The sequence below is a fragment of the Haliotis asinina genome, chromosome 12 (assembly GCF_037392515.1).
Source record: "Haliotis asinina isolate JCU_RB_2024 chromosome 12, JCU_Hal_asi_v2, whole genome shotgun sequence".
NCBI classification, from domain to species: domain Eukaryota; kingdom Metazoa; phylum Mollusca; class Gastropoda; order Lepetellida; family Haliotidae; genus Haliotis; species Haliotis asinina.
The window spans coordinates 1,961,675-1,984,664 of record NC_090291.1 but is presented as its reverse complement, the minus strand read 5'-3'; the positions used below and the strand labels follow the sequence as shown (position 1 = coordinate 1,984,664).

The 22,990-nt window shown below is 41.8% G+C and overlaps 1 protein-coding gene across 1 annotated transcript; it reads left to right on the top strand.

Annotated features, from left to right (window-relative positions):
* The first annotated feature begins 10,980 nt into the window (after positions 1-10,980).
* LOC137258625 (G protein-coupled receptor 161-like) lies at positions 10,981-21,397 on the top strand. Its single transcript, XM_067796321.1, has 4 exons — positions 10,981-11,274; positions 17,871-18,003; positions 19,028-19,483; positions 21,183-21,397. The coding sequence occupies exons 1-4, from the start codon at positions 10,981-10,983 to the stop codon at positions 21,395-21,397; spliced, it is 1,098 nt and encodes a 365-aa protein (XP_067652422.1).
* The last annotated feature ends 1,593 nt before the right edge of the window (positions 21,398-22,990 follow it).

The following is a 22,990-nucleotide window of genomic DNA, read 5'->3' as shown; positions in this document are numbered from 1 at the left end:
TTTGCTTTTGTTCTTAGAATTGGTAGATCCCCGAGGAAGTGGATTATATCATAAAATTATTGTCCCCTGGGCTGACCCAGTGAATTAAATAGCAGTAACCATGTGTAGCTGAATCTCCAGGTTTCAGAGATGCTAAGCTCCTGACAGTGATAGCCTGATCTTAAGGTGTCAACACTATCACTGCCCCCATTTGTGATCAACTCACGTTATTTCGGACAGGCTTCTTGGAAGTTACCGAAAGGGGCAAGTGTCCACATATAGAATGAGATCAATGTCCACAGAGTCCTTGTAGAGATCTCTACTGATGACCAATCTAACAAAGTAGTGATGGTTATTATTGTAGAAACTTGTGTGAATGAGTTGGTAACAACACTGGCATTGTGCTTGAGATTTGATGATTGAATCCCACTCCTAGAAGTTCTAGAATTCGTACTTCAATGAGACGTGTAATTCCAGATATATCGTCTGAATGGAAGCTGTTACTATCAGTGATTTCATGCTCGCATCATCAACCACTGGTTTGCAAGGCATATAAATGTGTCAGGCTTTACTTTTCACACACTTGTGGTGTTGCCATGTTTTTCATGTGTCCTGCATGTGTGAGTTTGTTGTTTCAGTGCTACAAGGGACATAGCTCAATGGCTTCACTTGAAATAAAGTAAGGACAGTAGAGGGCGCGCGAGTCAGTTTAATGCAATTTTGCATTAGTTCATACGAACTCTATAATTTCATATTGTAATCTTAATACGTAATTTTGGGGGGATAAATTATGGGGAAGCTTCAGTGGGGGCTGATAGTAGTGAGTGAGTGAGTCTAGTTTTACTCCACAATCAGCATTATTTATATAATTGAGTCTGGACCAGACAATCCAGTGATTAAGAGCATGAGCACCGATCTGTGCAATTGGGAACTGATGACCTGTCAACCAAGTCCGCGAGCCTGACTTGAGTCCATTACACAGTATATGAATGTAATTTACCAAACCTTTAAAGCCATGGAGAATAATGACATATTTATGGTTATACAACTTGTATTGTTCTGTGATTAGCAACGTAAACTAGCCACATAAACAAACTGTGCACACCGAAAATATATATACAGGCACACAGTGTCTTTATAAATAAATACAGGTGTGGACACACAAGGACTGGAGACAATCGAACGCAAAACAACGTGTGAAACTGTCGATTGCTGTTACTGTCGAAAGCTTGATCTTTGGTCTTTCAAACGTTCACAAATTTGCATGCACATCATCCGAAGATTAACATCTGCTCAGCGTCATGAATCCATTGGAATGGCTCGAGCAGGCATGAGCCAGCAACAACATATTTCCAATGCCAATGCAACACGATATCTGCATTGGTCAGGCGTTATCGAAACACTAATGGCGTCGCTGGCCACCCTCGTTCTGGACATCCCCAAATAACGACGCCAAGACAGAACAGATGGATTCGGGTCATCTCCGTCACAGGTTCCAGACGTTAGTGACCACGTCCAAGGGTGACTGAGTTTAGTTTTACATCGCACTCAGCAATATTCCAGCTATATGGCAGCGGTCTGTAAATAATCGAGTCTGGACCAGACAATCCAGTGATCAACAACATGAGCATCGATCTGCGCAGTTGGGAACCGATGACATGTGTCAACCAGTCAGCGAGGCTGACCACCCGATCCCGTTAGTTGCCTCTTACGACAAGCATAGTCACCTTTAATGGCAAGCATGGGTTGCTGAAGGCCTATTCTACCCCGGGACCTTCACGGGTAGACCACGTAATAGACATTTCCAGGACTGCGCCGTGTCCATCCCAAAACTGTTTTGGATTCGGCCACGGCGTCCTCCTATGATTTTGAACTTCTGACGTCATCGTTTTCCTATATATAGATTGCTCATGTTCTTTTGACATTTTTGTTGTGCCGCGATACTTCAGCTTACAAAATGTCTGCATCATTTCGTCTTTGCAGAGTTGCATTCCATTTCTGAAAGCATTTTCCATGTGTCCAGTTTCGTTATGTGGCTAGTGTAGAATCTAGTGTCGTTGTTAAGCAAATGATATTGAAAGCCATACTGAAGACACATCAGATCTACAAGATTATGCAACTTGATCCTCTTGCATTCACATACACATTTGGCGGCGTCTGTACGGTGTGTCGGTGAGCAAGCACAGTAAATTCAACTAAAATCTGTGCTAGTACAAGCAGCCGCACATACACATGTTTTGCATTGGATTTGGTGATGTGTGGTGGTTTCAGGATATTGGCGATATGGATAGGTTTTTAATGCTGTTTAAGCAACGCATATGTGAGTGTAATGTGCAAGTAATGTTTGATAACATAAGTACATCTTATAGGTTAAAACATCATCTCCGGTTAAAATCATGCTTTGATACAGAATATTATGTCATGAATATTAGAAACTGGGAGTTGAGGAGATGCTTTTGTTTGCTTCGATTAGATGAGTTGCCTATTCAAACAACCATTGGACGAAGGTATGGCATCGATAAACAATTGTGTTTCTGTAAGTATTGTAATGATAAGATAGTTGTAGATGTTATACACTTCTTATTTGTGTGCCCAATGTATTATTTAGTAAGGGCTAGATATATACCATCTCTATTTTCCGATAACCCCACTGCTTACTCATATAAGCAACTAGTATGTAGTAAAGATCATCAAACCATACTCAATGTAGCAAAATATGTTAAACATTGTTTGTCTCTCCGCAGTGCATAATCATTGTCACTAATGCTATATCACAATGTTAATGTTCACAGACGTACATGGGCCGATGACCTAAAAACGAATAAAAACGGTTCAATTGCACGTCGTCATATGAGCGAAATGTTCTCAAGTACGACGTTAAACCTCACGTCACCTCACCCATACAAACATATTTACGTATAGTGTGCAGGTGCCGACCTAAATGGAAATAATTAGGCTAACTGGTATTTATCTAAGGTCGTTCAGGACCTAAACATAACACCTTCATTGTTTGATTTTTGTTAGAGCGTCTTCGATGTTGTTTGGCGACAGACATGGACAATTTCCGTCTGTTCAAATCAAATGGTCTCCGCAAACACAAGTGAGAAGTCTTCCAGTCGTAGGAAACAATGAATAACACTGTCTTGATTGGATGGAAACATTCATATTAGGCTCGATGGCGCTAACACTGTTTATTGCTTAATGCAAATACAAATCTTCTGTGTACAAAATATCGATTATCAGAAAACTTCATTAGAAATGGTCACGTTGGAATGTAATGTAATTTGATCATGATTCACATCCAGATGAAGAGTGTCTATCGGATCTAAGGAAGTCTAAAAATACTGTAATTTGTACCATATGTGTACATTATTGGATGACAACATAACAAAACTGCCGATTTACCTATATGCATGGTAAGCTTGAGTTAGTTCAAACACCTACCGTCCCTACAAAACCCTTACGTCAACCCCAAACACTGAAAAAACTGGACGTCTCCATAATGGCCGGTCATGTATCAAAGCAAGACTTACATTAACGCTTAGACACTTACAGAGTACTGCTTGGCCATCAAAGGCATGCCCCTCCTTACAAAATATAGTCTGCAGCCTTGAAACACCACTGAACAACTTCAAAGACTGTCAACAGTTTTTTGTCTCATTCGTCGACGTGTTTGGCGTCTGTGTGTCGAGAAGCCAGTCTGTGCATCTTGTGATGCACTAAGCTTCTTACTAGTGTTGTAAAGTGAAGTAGTGAGATCCTTAGATGTACCATCACAAAGGATAACATTAGACAAGAAGCAATAGTCTTCGGCTGATGTTATTCAAAACATTCCGAGCCATCAGTAGATGGTGAACAAAATCAGCGAGTCGACGCCACGGAGGCTATTTTATCGCTGAAAATTTGTCCAGGAAGCAATCAGATACCAAGATGGCACCAGTGACATCAGCACACTGTTACTTTGATTTGAAACCGTTTATTGCATATGTATCGATGACCATTAACTGCTTCGTGTCAACATTTGAATTGACCCGTGAAGGTCCCGGGTAGAATAGGCCTTCAGCAACCCAGGCTTGCCATAAAAGGTGGCTATGCTTGTCGTAAGAGGCGACTAACGGAATCGGGTGGTCAGCCTCGCTGACTTGGTTGACACATATCATCGGTTCCCAATTGCGCAGATCGATGCTCATGTTGTTGGTCACTGGATTGTCTGGTCCAGACTCGATTATTTACAGACTGCCACCATATAGCTGGAATATTGCTGAGTGCGGCGTAAAACTAAACTCACTCACTCACCCACTCAACATTTGAATCATTGTTAGTATGATGTCCTGGGTCTCCTTTCCCAAAGCAATAAGATATTCGTAAGTCACTAGGGTAACCTTGGAGCAGTGCTACAGAATAGGAGTTAAGGTTAACTTAGTAAAGGCTTCTTTTTGAAAGGAACCCCACGTGTAACCTTAGCTTCCATTCTTTAACATTGCACTACGGTTACCTTAGTGACTTACGATCACTTTGTGTTTTGTGAAAGGAATGGGAGTTAAGGTTAATCTTAGTATGACTGCTTTGTGAAAGGATTATTAACCTTGGTGACCGTAACTCCCACACATTAACATTGACATAAGGTAGTCTTAACGCTAAGGTTGTGTTGTGCAACAGCACTCAGCGTCCCGTGTCACAAATCTATCGAAACGCTACTGCTGCCATACCTACTATACTGTAACATCTATAGACTTACGACAGTCTTGACGTTACGATGTCTTGTGAATGGGCCAGTCAACACAGTCAGTTAACACAGTCTGGCCTTAAGAAAGCCTGACGCGCTGTACATTTTTGTTTCTTTGTTATATTGATAAGCTACTACAGCTGCAACATTGAGGGGCACGGCAATAAATATTTATAGGGGTGATTGCCGAGAGGAGAAAACCTATTGAGACAGTGATACTATTGTGATAGTAGCTGGAAACCTTAAACCGGTATCTACTTTGTTTCAGAGGTAACACGGGCGGAAAACTCTAAATCAAAGTGAGTTTTTTTATGAACGGAGTCAATGATAATCGATAATCACACATACTATAATCGATAATCACACATACTATCGATACATCGATAGGTTTTCGTTTCTACCATTCCGGGGCGTAGCTAGCATTATAAAGAAAGCCTGGGTTTACACATGACTTATACTAACGATCACCTTAAAGCTGGAAGAGCTCTGAATACTGTCCAAATATAAGTGCTAGCAACGTATCCGGCTTACACGAAAAACAGTTGACAAGCTCCCCTCCTGTCATCGATTATTTGCTTTAGGAAACTCAAGGGAAACATTTTTACGGGTTAGGGTTTTCTCAAAAAAAAAATATAAACTATTGTATGTATATAAAGGTGTGAAAGTAAAACATGGAGTTCAATATGTGGAGTAGACTGTGTGAAGCGTAACGAATCGTCACCTGTCACTGTGGCTGAGGCTGGTCGCATGGAACTCTGGGTAGGACACCGTTTGAAAAAGGTGAAAATAGTGAAACAGGAAAAAGTGGGCCAGTGTTTGTAGGAGTTATTTTTCCAAAATTATAGTGTGTATGATTGTAAATGGCTCATGAGAGCCAGTGGCTTTGGTTGTCGAGACACCGACTGTTGACTTGCAGCACTTCAAACTGGTTTCTCTCTTGTGACAGTTCATGAAAAACACATGACCATTTGAATTGTGTGCTACACTTTTTCACTTCGACCACATTACGATTCATTTATGATATTGCTTGATTTTGCTTTGTTGAGATACCTCACATCAGTGGGATTCTAACATATTTAGGCAGCAGGACAGCCTAGTACTTCAAGCGGCCCCTTGTCACGCACAGGACCCGAGGCCGATTCTCCACATCGGTACAATGTGTGAAGCCCATTTCCGGTGTCCCCACCGTGATATTGCTGGAATATTGCTAAAAGCGACATGAAACTCACTCCCTCATTCACTAATATGATCTTCCTTTACAGCCAGATCACGGCGGATGGAAGCTGTTTTATTCTAGACAGTCAGACATCTAGTCATGATCATGATTCACTATTAGATGATGGGACTCACATTCAAGACATCCCCATTACTCTTTGAAAAAGGCATGTGTCGTACTGAGTGGTAATGAAAATATTAATACTGCACACACTGTCAGCAATTAATATGGATCACCCTCTTCCTCTGTCCTGGTTCATTAAAGTCGAATGGTGGACATCAAAATGTTGACTTAAACCATACTGAATATTGACTAACACAGTGCCGTGACGTGCGTCTTTTGTCTAAGATGACAAAGTGCAGTTTAGTCACCAGTGTATATTCAGTTCTCTAATGAATATTCAATCCCACTGTACAAACAGTTTATTACAAACAGCACTATATGATCAGCAAGACTCAATTAATGCGGCACTCGTTATTCCAATGCACTGACAATGATAATCCGTCCATTACGCTTCATGCACATGGCTTAATGGCTTGATTGTTTTACCTTGGGCTGTTCATTACGGGATCCACAATAGCATTGGCCAGTTCTGTAGTACTGGTCTATCAAGTTACCTTGTTTTATTGGGTATTCTAACTATCCCTAACAGGGTTGGGCCATGGTGCGATGCATGTTTGTTCCAGAGTGTCCCGCGTTCTATTACTGGTGGGACTGGGAGACGGCTGTATCTGGCGCAATCGCAACCAAGGCAGAAGACCGGGAGACTTGCATCCATGGCTTAGATTCTAGGCTGACGTATAGAGGACAAGATACGCAGTGCAGTGTGATAGTGCTCTGTGGAATAACCTTAATTAGAGCAAAATGGCTACATATCTTTTAACTGATGAGTACGATTGTGTGGAGTATATTTTCTGAAGGCGTGCAGTTTCAGTAAGAGTTTCTCACGTTCCCCCATTTCAAATAATAAAAATAAATTAACATATACCTACATTATTAACAACTCCTAAACAACATTATCACAGAACTCATAAAAAAATTCTTAAAACTCCCAAATGTATTAGAATATATAGGGTCGAACCACGTTGTGTTGCTTCTGTCAATCTGCGGAAAAAAATATTGAGGAACGGAAGGAAGTCTTTTCGAAGTGGAGTGGGTAAGTGGGTGGGGATGTAGGCTAAAAGTAGGGGTGATGGTCCGAAATAGCATCTGAGGGTAATACATGCACGCTCTGATTTGGGCACCGAAGTCTAGTGTGTTTCAGTTGTTGTTTAATGCCGCAACGAGTTCAACTGTATTTCGACTTTCTGTAAAACAGTCAATCTAGTGATCAAAGTGAGTGAGTGAGTTTAGTTTTGCGCCGCAATCAGCAATATTCCAGCTATATGGCGACGGCCTGTACATAATCGAGTCTGGACCAGACAATCAAGTGATCAAGAGCATGAGCATTGATCTGCGCAATTGGGAACCGACGACATGTGTCAACCAAATCAGCAAGTCTGTCCACCCGATCCCGTTAGTCACCTCATACGGCAAGGATGGGTTGTTGAAGACCAATTCAAACGTGGATTTTCACCGAAGCCTTTGTTCGTATCGTATCGTAAATGATATTTTCTCATATCAAATCTGACGTCACAATAGTGCGTATCGTAAATGATATTTTCTCATATCAAATCTGATGTCACAATAGTGCGTATCGTATTGTCTTGTGAAGCTACAGCCCTTGCAACCGACGGGAACAGGAGAGCCCGGAATGACATAAGAACGTAATAAGGCTTCGCCCTATAGGTCTTTTTTCATCTCACTTTAATGATATCAACTTGGATGTACAGGCATGTGTAAAATAGTGAACGATTGTGTAGTTCCTTGCGCTTAAACTAAAGGACTTATAATAAAGGATTTTATCCTTAAATATAGGACTATAATTTTGAAAATTCGACAAACAAGCATTTGTCGACAGGGACGGGAGAGCCTCACAGATATCAGTGGTTTACAAAATGTCATGCAATGTTGTACGACTCGATGTCGAGTTTGAAAAACACCGTGTTGAAGATTAGTATTTCTCGATGGGTTGGGAAAACTTTCCTCTTGTGTTTTTTTCGGAGGACGTTGATGAAAAGCAAATATCGGATTGTTTCCGCTGGAAATATTATCTATATTGCTTCCTGGTTGATATATCGAGTTGGATGCGTTGTCCATCAAGGATATTGATTGGACAACGGTAGCGAGGATATATAACAGAAGCTGTACAGACATGGTGACGGAGGAGGATTATCTGATTCTTTGGTTTTTTAATTAACGCCGTACTCAACAAAGTTCCAGCTATATGGCGCTGGGGGTTGGAAGACTAGCGTCGGTCGTTCCGCTGGAGACTGGGGTTCGATGCCCCAACATGAGTACAATGTTTTAAGCCCATTTCTGTTGTCACCCGTCGTGATAATGAATACAGATTATTGTTAAGAGTGGAGTAAAACTAAACTCAGTCAGTCAGTCACATGACAAGGATGCTAATACGTGACATATGTGTGGCGGGTCCTGACTTGGAAAAGTGGACTGTGGCCTTTACAGCATTGCATATAACATTACACTTTGAACAGTACGAGCAAACTAGAGGAACCAGACATCACTCACACTTACTTACGTGCTGGTGTTTAAGTAGTACAGCGTGCAATCTCGTCTTATAATACATATAATAGAATATTATAAATACTACGCAAATGTGAAGATGTCAAGGCCTATGTTACGTAACAGGTAAAGCACGAAATGTCACGGAACAGGTAAAGCACGAGGTACTACTGGTACTACTGCTATTACAACCAAAGAAGTTTGAGTGAAGAAGCGCTCGTATATGAGCAGAGGGAAATGAAGTAATGTGTTGGGACCAAACATACACTTACCTTCTGTACCACAGAAACGTTATTTGTGCGAGTATAGTGTAGAGTCGTACTTAATATTCGACAGAATAACTTGCTATAATACCTTGTATATGGTCTAGATTGTATGGAGACACCTTCTACAGACTAAAGTTTCACCAGATTAGGTATATATCACACTAGAACAAGAGCGGTGAGTGAGTTTAGTTTTACACCGCCTTTAGCAATAATCCAGCAATATCATGTCGGGGGACACCAGAAATGGGCTCAACACATTGTACCATGTGGGGAATCGAACCCGGATCTTCGGCGTGACGAGAGAAAGCTTTGACCGCTAAGCTACCCAACCGCCCCTCCACTGATGCCATTGTGTTTTCACGGGTGCAGTCGTTAAACCCTTTACTGTCATTTAGAAAGTTCCTTGTTAAACCTTTCGAGGTCACTTGATCAAACATTCATTCGACAGTTAATGTCATGATCTGGTCGAATGATCGGAATGAAGAAAGTCAAATGTGGAAAGTTTTATTCCCTGGCTTGGCGTTATATGTTCCTTATCTGAAGTCTACTATAGTACTCTGAGTGTGGACGCTAGTCGTGTCAAACAACATGTTTACCCCAACAAATATCCCGAAAGATAACTATTATTTTCACGGACTGATTTGATTGGAAAAGATAACTGTTTTAAACTTCATAAAGTGTCATTTTCATGAAGCACTTTTGGACATTACTGTATTCAGTCGCTTGGTGTTAAAAACAATGCCGACATTTCAGGCAGACGACATCAGGCATTAACAACTGAACTAATGATAATATATGGCATTGACTACTTTCTGCATAAAAAAGTATCACAGTACATTGTATCGACATGTATGGTAATATTGTATGGATATTAAGCACGTACCTTTTGGATTTATGATTTTCCTATTTGACAAAAAGTGCAGGCACGTATGGAAATGACTTCGATTTCCAATAACGATATCACAGTACGTAGATCAGTCGTCATCAGTTATGTATACATGTGTCTGCACATTTACTGGTTCGTTAGCTGTTTCTTCAACTCATTGTAACACCTCAGCACGGGGACGAGTCATTCTGCTCCGGGAGCTGCAGCGACGAGGATACGGCCGCGTGGGAGGCGACATCGCACACACGGGTGTACGACAGCGCCTACCTAGCACTGTGTCATGCTGGCAGTGTACTGTAACGACAGACAAGCGTCAGTCTGTGACAGATAGGAAGCGGTGACAGTTCCAGAGTTCCGTATGTTACAGTCGTGATGCATGTAACAGGACATTCTGTATGACTGTTACAGGGTAAAAGGTGCTAACGTCGAGACTCAATGTACATGCAAGTTCAATGATGTCATATTGGGAATTATATATTGGATAACCATCTCCGAAGTTAATATAAAACATTTTGATATATTTGGATATCGACGTCTAGATATGGAATAACACATGGACGCGAAGGTGGAATAACAATATATGCATGTATAAATCGTATCAAGGAACGTTGATAATACGTCTATGGACCAAGGAAGTATATATGCAACTCGAATATGGAGTGTATATCAGTCATATGAAAAACACGGATGTTAAAGAACATATATCAGTGATATATACTGAAACAATGGATGGATGATATGGATCACTAATCGTTGATATTTGCTAACAGAAGAGTGGAATAAAGTCATATATCCCATGTGGAATACAGACAAGGACCACTAACATTTAGTGACAGAAGAATTGGATAAGGACATATATCAATAATATATATACCAGCAAAAACGGAATAAGGAAACGGAATAAGATGGACAAATGTCAGTGATATCAGCTGATTTAGGATAAACGCATTAATATGTTCTGATATAGATATTTGAAATACGAAAATCATAAGGACATATCAGTAATAAAAGCGTGTGAGTATTTTTTCGTCACACTCAGCAATATTCAAGCTATGACGGTTCAATAATATAAACTACAGAGGAAGTATACCAAGACGACCTAAGGACCTGATATGTCAGGAAACATGCCTTTCGTGTCAATATTTGTCATGGATAAGAAAGCATGACCTGAGATCGATCACACGTCACGTGGAGTGTTCATTGATATACAGTGTGGCGTACCGACCTCTCAAAGCTAAGACGTTTATATCTTGCCTGACTCTCCCCGGAGACCTATGCCACCATGTCTAACGTAACGACGTCAGTAACGTCAGAGGGAGAGACCACTGCACAGAAGTACCTTCAGGCGGTAACGCTGGCGCTTCTTATCCTGCTAGGTCTGTGTTTGAATCTCATCGTCATCATCACCTACATGTCCAGCAAGCTGCTGCGGCAGAGTAAACACAACGTCTTCGTCATGCACCTGATGCTCTGCGACATGGTCTACGTGCTGTGGGTGATGCCAGTGTCGGGGACGGAGGTCTTCTGTCGTGACGAACCATGCTTCCCTGCGCTACATGTAGGAATCTTGTGCGAGGTAAATACTTTATTTTCCGTCTTTACATATCGCGTTATTTTACTTCTCTTTCGTTATTTTAAAATTATTGTCTATTATGTATGTTTTTGTTTCGTATTTTAATTTGTTTTTGCGTTATATGTTATTGCCAGAATTGCTGTTTACACTTACTGCGGGGCGTTGAGGTAGCCTTGTGGTTAAAGCGTTCGTTCTGCACACCGAGAACCAAGGTTCGATTCCTCATATGAGTACGTTGTGTGAAGCCCATTTCTGTTGTCCCTCTCCCTGTTATTGCTGAACTATTGCTAAAGGCGGCGTAAAACTAAACTCACTCACTCATTCTGTTTTCAGTTTCTGTCACTTTTCCTAAGGACTCTTCCAAGATTGAATGTTCAGGTTTAAAAGTCAGTCTTGGAGGAGTCATTCATCGGTAAAGATTGCCACCTTCATCAAAGGAATAGACCCCAATGCCGCACCATTCTGTATGGTACAATGCATTTGTTGTTGCCTTGCCTTGCTCTCGACATTACGGATATATAATATAGATTGTCGGTTTATAAAATCAGTATACATGTACTGGGTTTGAGTAACAACAAAGCATCCTTGTTAATCCTTGGCAGGTTGTAAGTTATTTTTTGTACGTGACTCATTTTTCATTTACTCATCAAGTACTTTTGCTGTGCAAGATTTCCTCACTCATATGTACCAGGATACGGTGATTGTTGTTCCGACTTCCAGATTATGGTCCTTTATGAGACCGCATGCGTTAATGCTAGCCTAACGCCATTCGACTTTGCTGCCGAATAACGCTGTCTCACTGCATCCGGTCCTTACACTGTCGTTCCTCACTCGTCTACTATCACCGAACCTACAGCACACTACATCATCCCGAATACTAACATTTCATAGCCCATGTAATTACTTTCCATGAACAAATAAACACAAAGTAAATGTCTGTGTGTGAGCTGTGTGTGCGCCCTTGACTTTGATTACAGACCATATTCTGACATAATGTCACTACTATGATGAGTCGTGCAGGAGACAGTGAACAAAACATGTATTTCTTTCAGTGCCACTAAGATAGTGGCAAGTACAATACTGACAAACGTTGCGGATAACAACAGTACTTCATTCCTGCTTAACAATGGCACAAGCATCGAAACGTGGCACTCACGGAATAAAAGGAGAAGATTTTATCCGGAACGTTTGTCAATACTGCATTCATGTGCTGATTTTAAACATATATTTAAGTAATTATTATTTCTTAAACACCCGGGGATATTCCGGGTCAAACAGACAGTTCAGTCAATGGACATCGTTACTAAATAAATGCATTGATGCTACGAATCGAATGTAGTGTTTCTCTTCAGTTGTCTCGACAGTCCTCCTTGCTCGCTCACGGTGCTATAAGGCATAAAGCAAGTACTCATCACACAATTCTCGTGCATGTTTTAAGTCGATAATAAACATGACAAGGGTTTGGGTTCACGCGTGCTTCGCGGTTTTCGATTCATCGATCTGAATAAAAATGATTCATCATTAAGACATTGATATTTTTGTCGACGAAATCAATGTCCACCTAGCGTGACCGGGCCATAACCTCAGAGGGTGAAAAACATTGGGACATTGTATCGGGTTTACTGATTCTTACAACATCAATCTACAGCTTCTGGTGAGTTAATTAATATATTGTGAGACGCAGTTGCCTTGTTAATAATACAGAAGTCATAAATCCATACCATACGTTGTTAAGTTCTCGATACACATCCAGTTACGACCTCTGCCTAAATGGTATGATACTCACTTATAAACCGACAGTGACGTCACCCTATTGGTCTTGGCACTTTTCGTAACATCCCCCAAATCTGATACAATCTCGTGTCGTCGTGCAATTAGCTAAATATGAACTAGTACTTGTTTTGAAGACTTTGTCTTGCCATCTCTGAATATGATCGTAAAATATGACGTTATAGACAGATATCTGCGTGTAGTGCTGACAAGCGGCCACCAAACCGCAACCCTCTGCTTACTGGCTAGGCTGTTTTATCCTTTTGGCTGCGAGGGATCGCTGTGAACAAGGAGAGTGTTCCTCCATATGAAGACGGGTAGTGCGGCCAGCACTTCTGTATTGCGTGTGCAAGGCGAGGTTGCCTGTCTAATCCCTGTTGATTTCATCAGTGAATACTGAATATTATATTATATCTAAATTATATCTAAAACACATCTTCGGTCGGGGTTACCGTGGGAAATGCCCCAGGGCCGGGGGGGAAGAGGACTCAGTTTTCAATAATATCCACAGGCCATGTTATATCCTACACTTGCGACACCAATGGCCTTATGGCTACGTTCATGAAAGTGAGTGTGTGAGTTTAGTTTTACACCGCAATCAGCAATATTCCACCTATATCGTAGCAGTCTGTAAATAATCGAGTCTGGACCAGACAATCAAGTGATCGACAACATGAGCATCGATCTGCGCAATTGGTAACCGATGACATGTGTCAACCAAGTCAGCTAGTCTGACCACCCGATCCCGTTAGTTGCCTCTTACGACAAACATGGTATGCTGAACGTCAGTATTCTAGCTCTGACCTTCACGGGTACGTACGTGAAACGAAACGCAGAGATAATTTTGAGAATATTGGATTCGTGTAGCTTGACAAAAGTAGCACAAATATACTATTTCTTTCCAGAACGTCATTTTTCGGTCATTGTAAACAGTTTCAGAGCCAAAACTCGGCAATTAATTATTTTTCATCTGTTTTAGAAGCGTTTGAAGAAATATTTGCCAAAACGTCACCAAGAAAACATGCAAAGCTCAATGCACGTGCATGTCAGCGGAAAAAATGCAGTATTGATCACTATAAAAAGGCAAACGTTGTGTTTAATTTTGTCATTCGCTTGTGACGACTGAGTACCACCAGTAGAACATCGCCACACTCCGTCTTATTGTCGGAGAGTCACAGCCGGTAGTTGCCCGATATTTCAACTGCATGCGGTGGTGTCATTGAGACTGGCACTGGAGACGAGTCTGGTTCAGTGATGAGTCACGATTTCTTCTTCACAGTCGGAGTAGTGAATTATCGTTTTTCCAGATCGACAGATTCAGTGAATAAAGTGTCATGGTGTGGGGTGAGATATCCAGCACACAAAGATCTGGGGACCACGAATCTATTCACCAACCAAGTTCGTCCATCTCACATGCTTTCCATCACCTTGCCAATACTAACGTCACCATCTCTCTATAGCCTTCCCGATCACCAGACATAGACCCAGTAAGAACACCTATGACATCAACTCAGACCACCGTGCGGCAACATCAAAGCACACCTCAGACATTTACAACTGGCCACAGCATTGTAGAAACAGTGGGGAGGAATTTCACAAGAGCGACTTCATCCAGATTGTGCCCAGAGGGTGCCGAGCAATTGTGGCCAATGGTGGTCATACAAGATGCTAACTTTTCACCTTTTGCCACTGAAATTACATGAAATAATTGTTTTTAGGCTAACTCTAAATTACCCATTATGGTTCATGCGTTTTTCGTTTTGAAGAATGAACCATAGTGTGACCTTTATCCCTTGCTTCATGACATCACCGGTGCCAGTGATTAACAGTCTCACAGTCTGTTCGAAATAATGATCAATTAACAATTTTCCGTGTAACATCCTTTCAGATATTTGGTAATTTAACCTCAATCTCTGTGATTGTGTAATTTACTAATGAGCGAGTGAGTGATAATTAATATGGATTTATGCCGCTTTTAGAACCAATATCATGGCCGAAGATACCCGAAATGGGCTTTACACATTGTAACCATGTGGGGAATTGAACGCGGGTCTTCACCGTGAAGAACGAACGCTTTAACTGCTAGGCTAAACCAATCACTAAGAGAAATTGTACTACAATCTACGATTTATTATGAAATCATCAAAATCTGCTCTGTTTAAATCCCGTTTTGGAACACTGTAACCATTAGCCTACCCTATCGCCCCGATGAACAAATGAAACTCAGTGTGAAATATAACGTGATTGTCTAGATTCAGGGGAAAGGCCTTCCTGGCTACACAAATACCTGTTTACCTCCCCTCTTCATGTGCCAGGATGCGACTGTTTGTGCAACTGTTGGCGCGACCCGATTGTATCTTGCTGCATATACTATACAATGTTTAAATACCACTTTAACGAAAACAAGCATCATTATAAGAACATAAAATCGATGAAGCCATTTTAATTACACCCGTGTTTACTTAGGTCTAGTTTCACACGGAATATAAAACATCCATACAAATTCACAAATAGGGTAAACAACACAAGGCTAATCTGAAAACAGATTGAAGGTTAACATAACATGAGATAGTCATCTTTACATCAAACATATTTGTATGGACCATAATTACGTGGACGTATTTCAAAACATAGTGAGGGCGGATGTGTGAGGTACATTAAACAGAACAGAATCTCTGGTCACACACACATGAAAATGTAAATCAATAATTGTTCACCTATATGCGAACAACATATGATACACATTATGAAAGCGTTAGTTTGACAAGCACTCGAACTCATAACAGAAGCATTGTAGTTTGATTTGTATCCTTTTACTCGAATAAAACACGTGATATATGTCTAGACCCGTGAAGGTCCGGAATAGAATAGGCCATCAGCAACCCATGCTTGCCATAAGAGGCGACTATTCTTGTCGTTACAGGCGACTAAACAAATCGGGTGATCGGGCTTGCTGACATGATTGACACATGTCATCGATTCCCAATGGCGCAGACCAATGCGCATGTTGTTGATCACTGGATTGTCTGGTCCAGACTCGATTACTTGCAGACCGCCACCATATAGGTGGAATATTGCTGAGTGCGGCGTAAAACAAAACTCACTCACTGACATATATCTAAGGTGGCTTTCCGTTGTGTGAGATGTTTTAGGTCACATGCTAGATGAGCATGAGGTCATTGATAGCATAAACTTTAGGGCTAGTTTCAGAGATACGGAAATAAAGCATCTGGGTGAAAGAAGACCTTATAGGGATCAACATTATGCGTCAGCTTTAGACTCAGATGAAGACAAACGTGACTGTTAACTATAACGACGAGATGTTTTTAGAGAATTTGCTTAAAGGTCACATGCAACCAAAAAATCAAACATAATTAAAACACATTTATCACTTATTCATGACATATAATATACATTGCTGCTGTAAAAAAACAACAACAAATAAACAAAATTACAAGCGTACAATCGCGATTCAAAAGTGCAATATTTTGTACTTGGGCTTACTTTCCCCGAAACGAAGCCCTCGGGAAACCGAAGCCAGTCATGGCGGGTGGATGTGCACTCAAGTGTGACGACGGCTTCCGATTGGCTGGTTCATTTGCTGATATGCTGAGGGTTCATTGTGTGTACAGAAAGATGATCTGTTTGATGGGCATTTTAGAAGTATGGCGAGTCACAAGAAAGTAAGATTCTTTATGGATAACAACTTCCTTTTGTGTACTTGATGCGTCGTTTCAGTATGGATTCATATGCTGTTGTCAAACAAAATCATATACACTAAAACAAGTCGTTATCCATGAAGAATGTATAGAGAGATGTTGGGTTTTGAAAATACATGTTGTCTGAATTTGCGCTCGAACCAATCAAAAATCATCTCACTAGAGATGGTAAACTATGGCTGGAATCTGTCATTCATTCAAGTACAAAGCAGGACTTGAAACTGACAAGAGTTTGCACCAGTTTCCGTCAGATCCAATCATCCGAAAAAATGAATGTAGTTTTTTTGCAACCCACAGACATAAAAACCTGTCATGTGTATCACACGTGCCTAATTACATAATGTGCAGAGACGGGACTCAGGTGCACGAGTCATAAATCAGTTTATTATTTTTATGTCTTTTAGTCAGATATGTGTTAAGTTCAAATTGCGCGTGGTCAATGATTGAAGCTGTGTACTGCATGTTGTCTTTAGCAGACAAGCAGGCAGACATAAAGGTGTGAAGAAACCAGACACTGAGCTTTCTCTGTGACAGAGACTGCTTACCACAACCAACAAGTTTTTTTACGTAAAGAGTGGGATTACTGCTCACGACGCGAACCTATTCACTGTGCATGCGTTATGGACGCAGCGCAGCACAGCTGTTGAAACCAGTCCCCCCCCCCCCCCCCCCCCCCTCCCAGCGCTGGGGGAAATTTAGTGAAACGTTTGAACTCCGATTTCGCGGGCTTTTTTTTCACCGCGTTGTTTTCAACTTTATAGGTTGAATTGGCATTTTTTATGATTTGTTTCGGTAAGTGCATATCGAAAGGTACCAGAATCTGTAAAGTTGTATTTTACGTTGCATATGACCTTTAAAATATGAAATATTAAAATATTAATGTGTAAAAACAATCTTCTTTGTATTTGTAAGTTCATTTATCACAGAACACATCACGACTATCTACTCTTTCGATGGCAGCCGTGATAGTGGCTGAAAATTGCTTAAACCGGCGTAAAACTAAACTCACTCATAACTCTTTGACTTGATACATGACAGAGTCAGAGAGTTACATTTTGTTCACGGGGTTTGTGATGTCCACTACATCTGTCGACTCCGTCTTGTTGCTAGGTTACGGGCTTCTTGTCCGTGTTCCAGTGTACACTAGCCAGCCTGACACTGGCCACCATCGCCGTCGACCGCTACGTCGCTGTTCTCCATCCTCTGCGCTACATCACCGACTTCACCAAGGCCAAGTGTTTTGGTAAGTGTATACACTGTCGCCTATGCTGTGATGAATGTAATATAGTCGTGAAGATCAGGGTTAGAATATTGATCTTCAGCAAACCATGCTTGTCGTAAGTGGCGACTAATGGGATCAGGTGGTTAGGCTCGCCGGTTGACGATATGTCATCGTATACCATTTGCATAGATCGATGCCTCATGATCACCGGGTTGTCTGGTCCACAGAGGATCATGTACATACTGCCATCATACAGCTGAGTGAGGTGTTAAACAACTCAAGCAACTGAGCAGTTCTCCAGGCTTGATTCGAACAACGAACTTGAGGCCACGAGTGACTTGACTTGGCTCTTTGCTCATTACATCAACCATCAGTTCGACTACACTTGCTAGCTGGAATGTCGATATAATGGCTAGATATGTTAGAGGTGAGACCTTCATAATTTATTTGATTAATTCTATTAAAAAGTGATCCTAATACTGTTTCTTGAAAATGGTGTAAGGACATATACCGCTACTTCGCATCAAAAGTGTTATCAATAAAATATGCTACCTTTGCCGTTACTTCTTCAACATCATATGTTTGTCGTAAGAAGCGTCTAACGGTGTCGGGTGATCAGGCTCGCTCACTTGAGTGACACATGTCATCGGTTCCCAATGGCGCTGATCGATGCTCATGCCGTTGATCACCGGATTGACAGTTCAAGACTCGAGTATTTACAGACCGTTGTCATACAGCTTGGATATTGCCATCAGACGTTAAGAAACAAACAAACTAACTAACTAACTAACTAACTAACTAACTAACTAACTAACTAACTAACTTCTATCAAACAGTTGAATATTGCTTCGTAAAGCTGTCGTAAAACATCATTCAACCAACTTTGGATGTTTTCTCATCTCTGTTTTTCCTGCTGAATCTTCAAAGGAATTAGGAAGTCAGTATATAGATACCTAACATTTGATTCTCATCGCTGAATTACTATTGGATACGTCAAACCAATGCTGTGTAAATCCCATTGTTTCAACCGTGCTTTCTCATCAAGGTCTGTTAACCGGCTGCTGGCTGTGGGCGAGCCTGACCGCCCTGCCGCCATTGTTGCCGACGAAACCTGCAGAATACTACTTCGAGCCTGGCACCAAGCACTGTTCGCCCTCCTTCAGAACCAGCTGCTGGTACTTCTGGTACGCCATCATCATGGGCTACGGCATCCCTCTACCTACAATGGCATTCTGCTACTTCAAAGTGTCCAGGACTCTACGAGCTCACAAGATGAAGATTTTTGCTGCATCAGTTGTTCGTCCGACGTCAGTGAAAGAACACGAGGAGGTGACTGGCGTTAAGGAGATATCCGTGTGTCCAAATACTGCTATAACAAACGCTGTTACTATCAACAACGGCGGCACAGCGTACAGTGACATGGGCAACTACGATAAACACAAGCCATTGCCCGCAAAGAGGTCACACATACGCAGCGCAGACAAACAGATCGCAAAACGAGGTAAAATGTTCAAATATACATATGCTATGTATATTTAGACTAGAAAACAACAGGTTTCAAAATGTGTAAAATTGCTGGTTGTGCGTGTGCGTTTGGATGTGCTTGTGTGCAGAGAGAGGAGTATTGAGGGACAGTGAGAAGAAGGGAGAGACAGAGAGAGGAGTATTGAGGGACAGTGAGAAGAAGGGAGAGACAGAGAGGAGTATTGAGGGACAGTGAGAAGAAGGGAGAGACAGAGATAGGAGTATTGAGGGACAGTGAGAACAAGGGAGAGACAGAGAGAGGAGTATTAAGGGACAGTGAGAAGAAGGGAGAGACAGAGAGGAGTATTGAGGGACAGTTAGAAGAAGGGAGAGACAGAGAGAGTAGTATTGAGGGACAGTTAGAAGAAGGGAGAGACAGAGAGAGGAGTATTGAGGGACAGTGAGAAGAAGGGAGAGACAGAGAGGGGAGTATTGAGGGACAGTGAGAAGAAGGGAGAGACAGAGAGAGGAGTATTGAGGGACAGTTAGAAGAAGGGAGAGACAGAGAGAGGAGTATTGAGGGACAGTGAGAAGAAGGGAGAGACAGAGAGAGGAGTATTGAGGGACAGTTAGAACAAGGGAGAGACAGAGAGAGGAGTATTGAGGGACAGTGAGAAGGGAGAGACAGAGAGGGGAGTATTGAGGGACAGTGAGAAGAAGGGAGAGACAGAGAGGGGAGTATTAAGGGACAGTTAGAACAAGGGAGAGACAGAGAGGGGAGTATTAAGGGACAGTTAGAACAAGGGAGAGACAGAGAGGAGTATTGAGGGACAGTTAGAACAAGGGAGAGACAGAGAGAGGAGTATTGAGGGACAGTTAGAATAAGGGCGAGACAGAGAGAGAGAAAGTGTGAATCGCATGTACGTGCGTGCACGTGTGTGAGTGTTTAACCGAGTCAGGACTAATGCCTGTTTCATAGCGCTGACTCATTGAGATACTGTTTCATATCCGAACATAGATACTCCACTCACAGTTGTAGTCATGGAGGCCAGTATCTTGTAATGCCAAGTGTCCGGCAGGGTATCTACGAGTACCTTTTTTGACGTGTTTTGACATGAGGATCGAACCACCGACTGTCCGCTATTCAGCAGTCGTCAGGTCACCGAGTGGGGTGACACGCCGCTTGTGGTAATGTCATCAGAAATCGAACCTCACTCATTGGCACGATGGGAAAACTTTTGATATTGCGATAAGCAAAACTACTATTTCCATATATATATATATTATATATTTTGTTTTGCTTAAATGAAACAAGGAAGAGAAAACATTCACATCAACACAGTGATTACTAGTAAAGTGTGATAGTTTGCCCTAATTTCTCCACACTAAATAGTCCTGAGATTTCAGACAGCAACGTGACCTGGTCAGAACATAATCTGACACAGAGAAAAGCGCTATCAATCCTTCAGCGCAGTTTGCTTATTCAACCGGTTAGTCAGTGATGTTAGATGTACGCCGCTTTTAGCAATATTCCAGCAATGTCACTGCGGGGGACACCAGAAATGGACTTCACATATTGTACCCATGTGTGATGTGCGATGTGCGATGTGCGATGAGCGAACGGTCTAACCACGTGTCTACCCAACCGCCTGTTTGTCAGGGACGTATGTGAATTCTTGACAGGATGTAGATGATGCAGATGCGGTTGCTGCAGGTGACAAATTCTCTGATTACAGGTGCGCTGCTGATCACAGCCTACTTCTTGTGCTGGGGTCCGTACGCCGTCACTCACGCCTGTCCCGTGCACGTGAACACATCATTGTGGGTGGACGTGGCCGCTATGTGGCTAGTCTATTCCCTCACTGTCATCAACCCCATCATCTACGTCTTCAACAACAAAAATTTCAGGATGGAGCTCAAGAAGATGTTTGTAAAATGCCCCAGGTGTTGATTTACAAACTACGTTGTCACAGAAAATACAGACAGAATCCGTCAGCTGAGATGAGGTGCAGGCACATGGTGAAGCAAGAACATGAGTGTCTGGTGCACTCTAAGCATATCTGGAGCTCAGCCAAACGACTCTGGAGCTCAGGAAACGTGCCTTTAGTTCAGGCAAAAGTGGCTGAAGCTCAGGAAAGTGTCTGGAATTTAGGCATGTTTGTCTGGAGTTCTGGCAAATGTGCCTGGGGTTCTAGCAATTGTGTCTGGGGCTCTAGCAATTGTGTCTGGGGTTAAGACAAATGTTTCTGGAGTTCGGGCAGATGTGTCTGGAGATCAAGTTCAAAACGCAGAGATATTAGTGTATACCTTTAGGATTCGAATGTGTTGACGGCTGAAATATCTTTACGTGGTAGCAAAGATACTGCCTCAGTGAAGACAAATTTGACACTGCAACGAAATAATTACTCTGAAAGAATAAAAAGATTGAACCTTTAGAAGCTGTCTTTCTTGAGAAAATCCCAATACCTATTGTATACTCAAGACAATGAATCATGGATCACCTGAAAGTATGTACAAGCGTTCCTTTATTCATTCCAAGGCTTCCTCCACACCCGTTTCTACGAGTATGTTGTATCTCAATTCTGTGATCTTTAATACACTTCACCAGTTTGCTTCCAAGGCTTCTTTCAAGAAGGTTGAGCGAAAAGAAGTCATGAGCGAAAGAAGACCTTTGCTATTTTGGACACAGACGTCACTTCCGAAACGAAGCATAAAACGAGAATGAGGCTAGGAGAATGTCGCTGTTTGTGTCTTTGCGGGTCCCCGTGTATACAACACATGAATTACGTGTCACGCACACAAAATGTTTTCATTTAAAATACTTTAATAGTTTTTAAAGTGTTAAGTAAATATTTTACATCCGGGAAATAGATGCGTCAGATATAGTTTGTGGTATATACATGGTGGGCGTGATCTTTTTCAATGAACCGCTTACTTCATACCAATTCTATGAAAGTAGTGTGTGGTCGAGGTATGCAGCTTATGGTATGACTTTTCTGTGTTCATACATCAGCACGTTAATCACGTTGAGCAGCGACCGCCAGCTCTAATGCAACAGCAGATAACTACGTCGGGTAGATCCAGCGGTACCAATGAGCACTCACGGAATAGCTTCGTCCGTAACTAAGCAGTGAGGTTATCGTGTGTCGTTTTCATGTCACACACAGGAAGCAGTAAACTGATATTATAGTGGTGTTTGCTCACTGCGTGATGGATCATAAACCTGTATTTCGAACGCAAAGTGTTGACGGGCGTAAGTTAAGTACCATCATTGAACCTCTGGGGAGCTAGACAGATTCAACTGCACTGCAAATACAGCAGTAGGTTCATTAGGGGCAGGACTTCTGGTGTGGGCGTGGTCCGTCCTGGCGACATGGATAAACATATAGATGCATCAGATCGATATGCCATCTACCGCGGTGAATTATCATCTCAGATCGATATAGTATGTCAAATATCAGCTCGATCTGCCACAGCCGATAAATAAATCATGTGAATTTTGATCTAATCTTCATTGTTCCACACAGGAAAACGGCGTTAAACT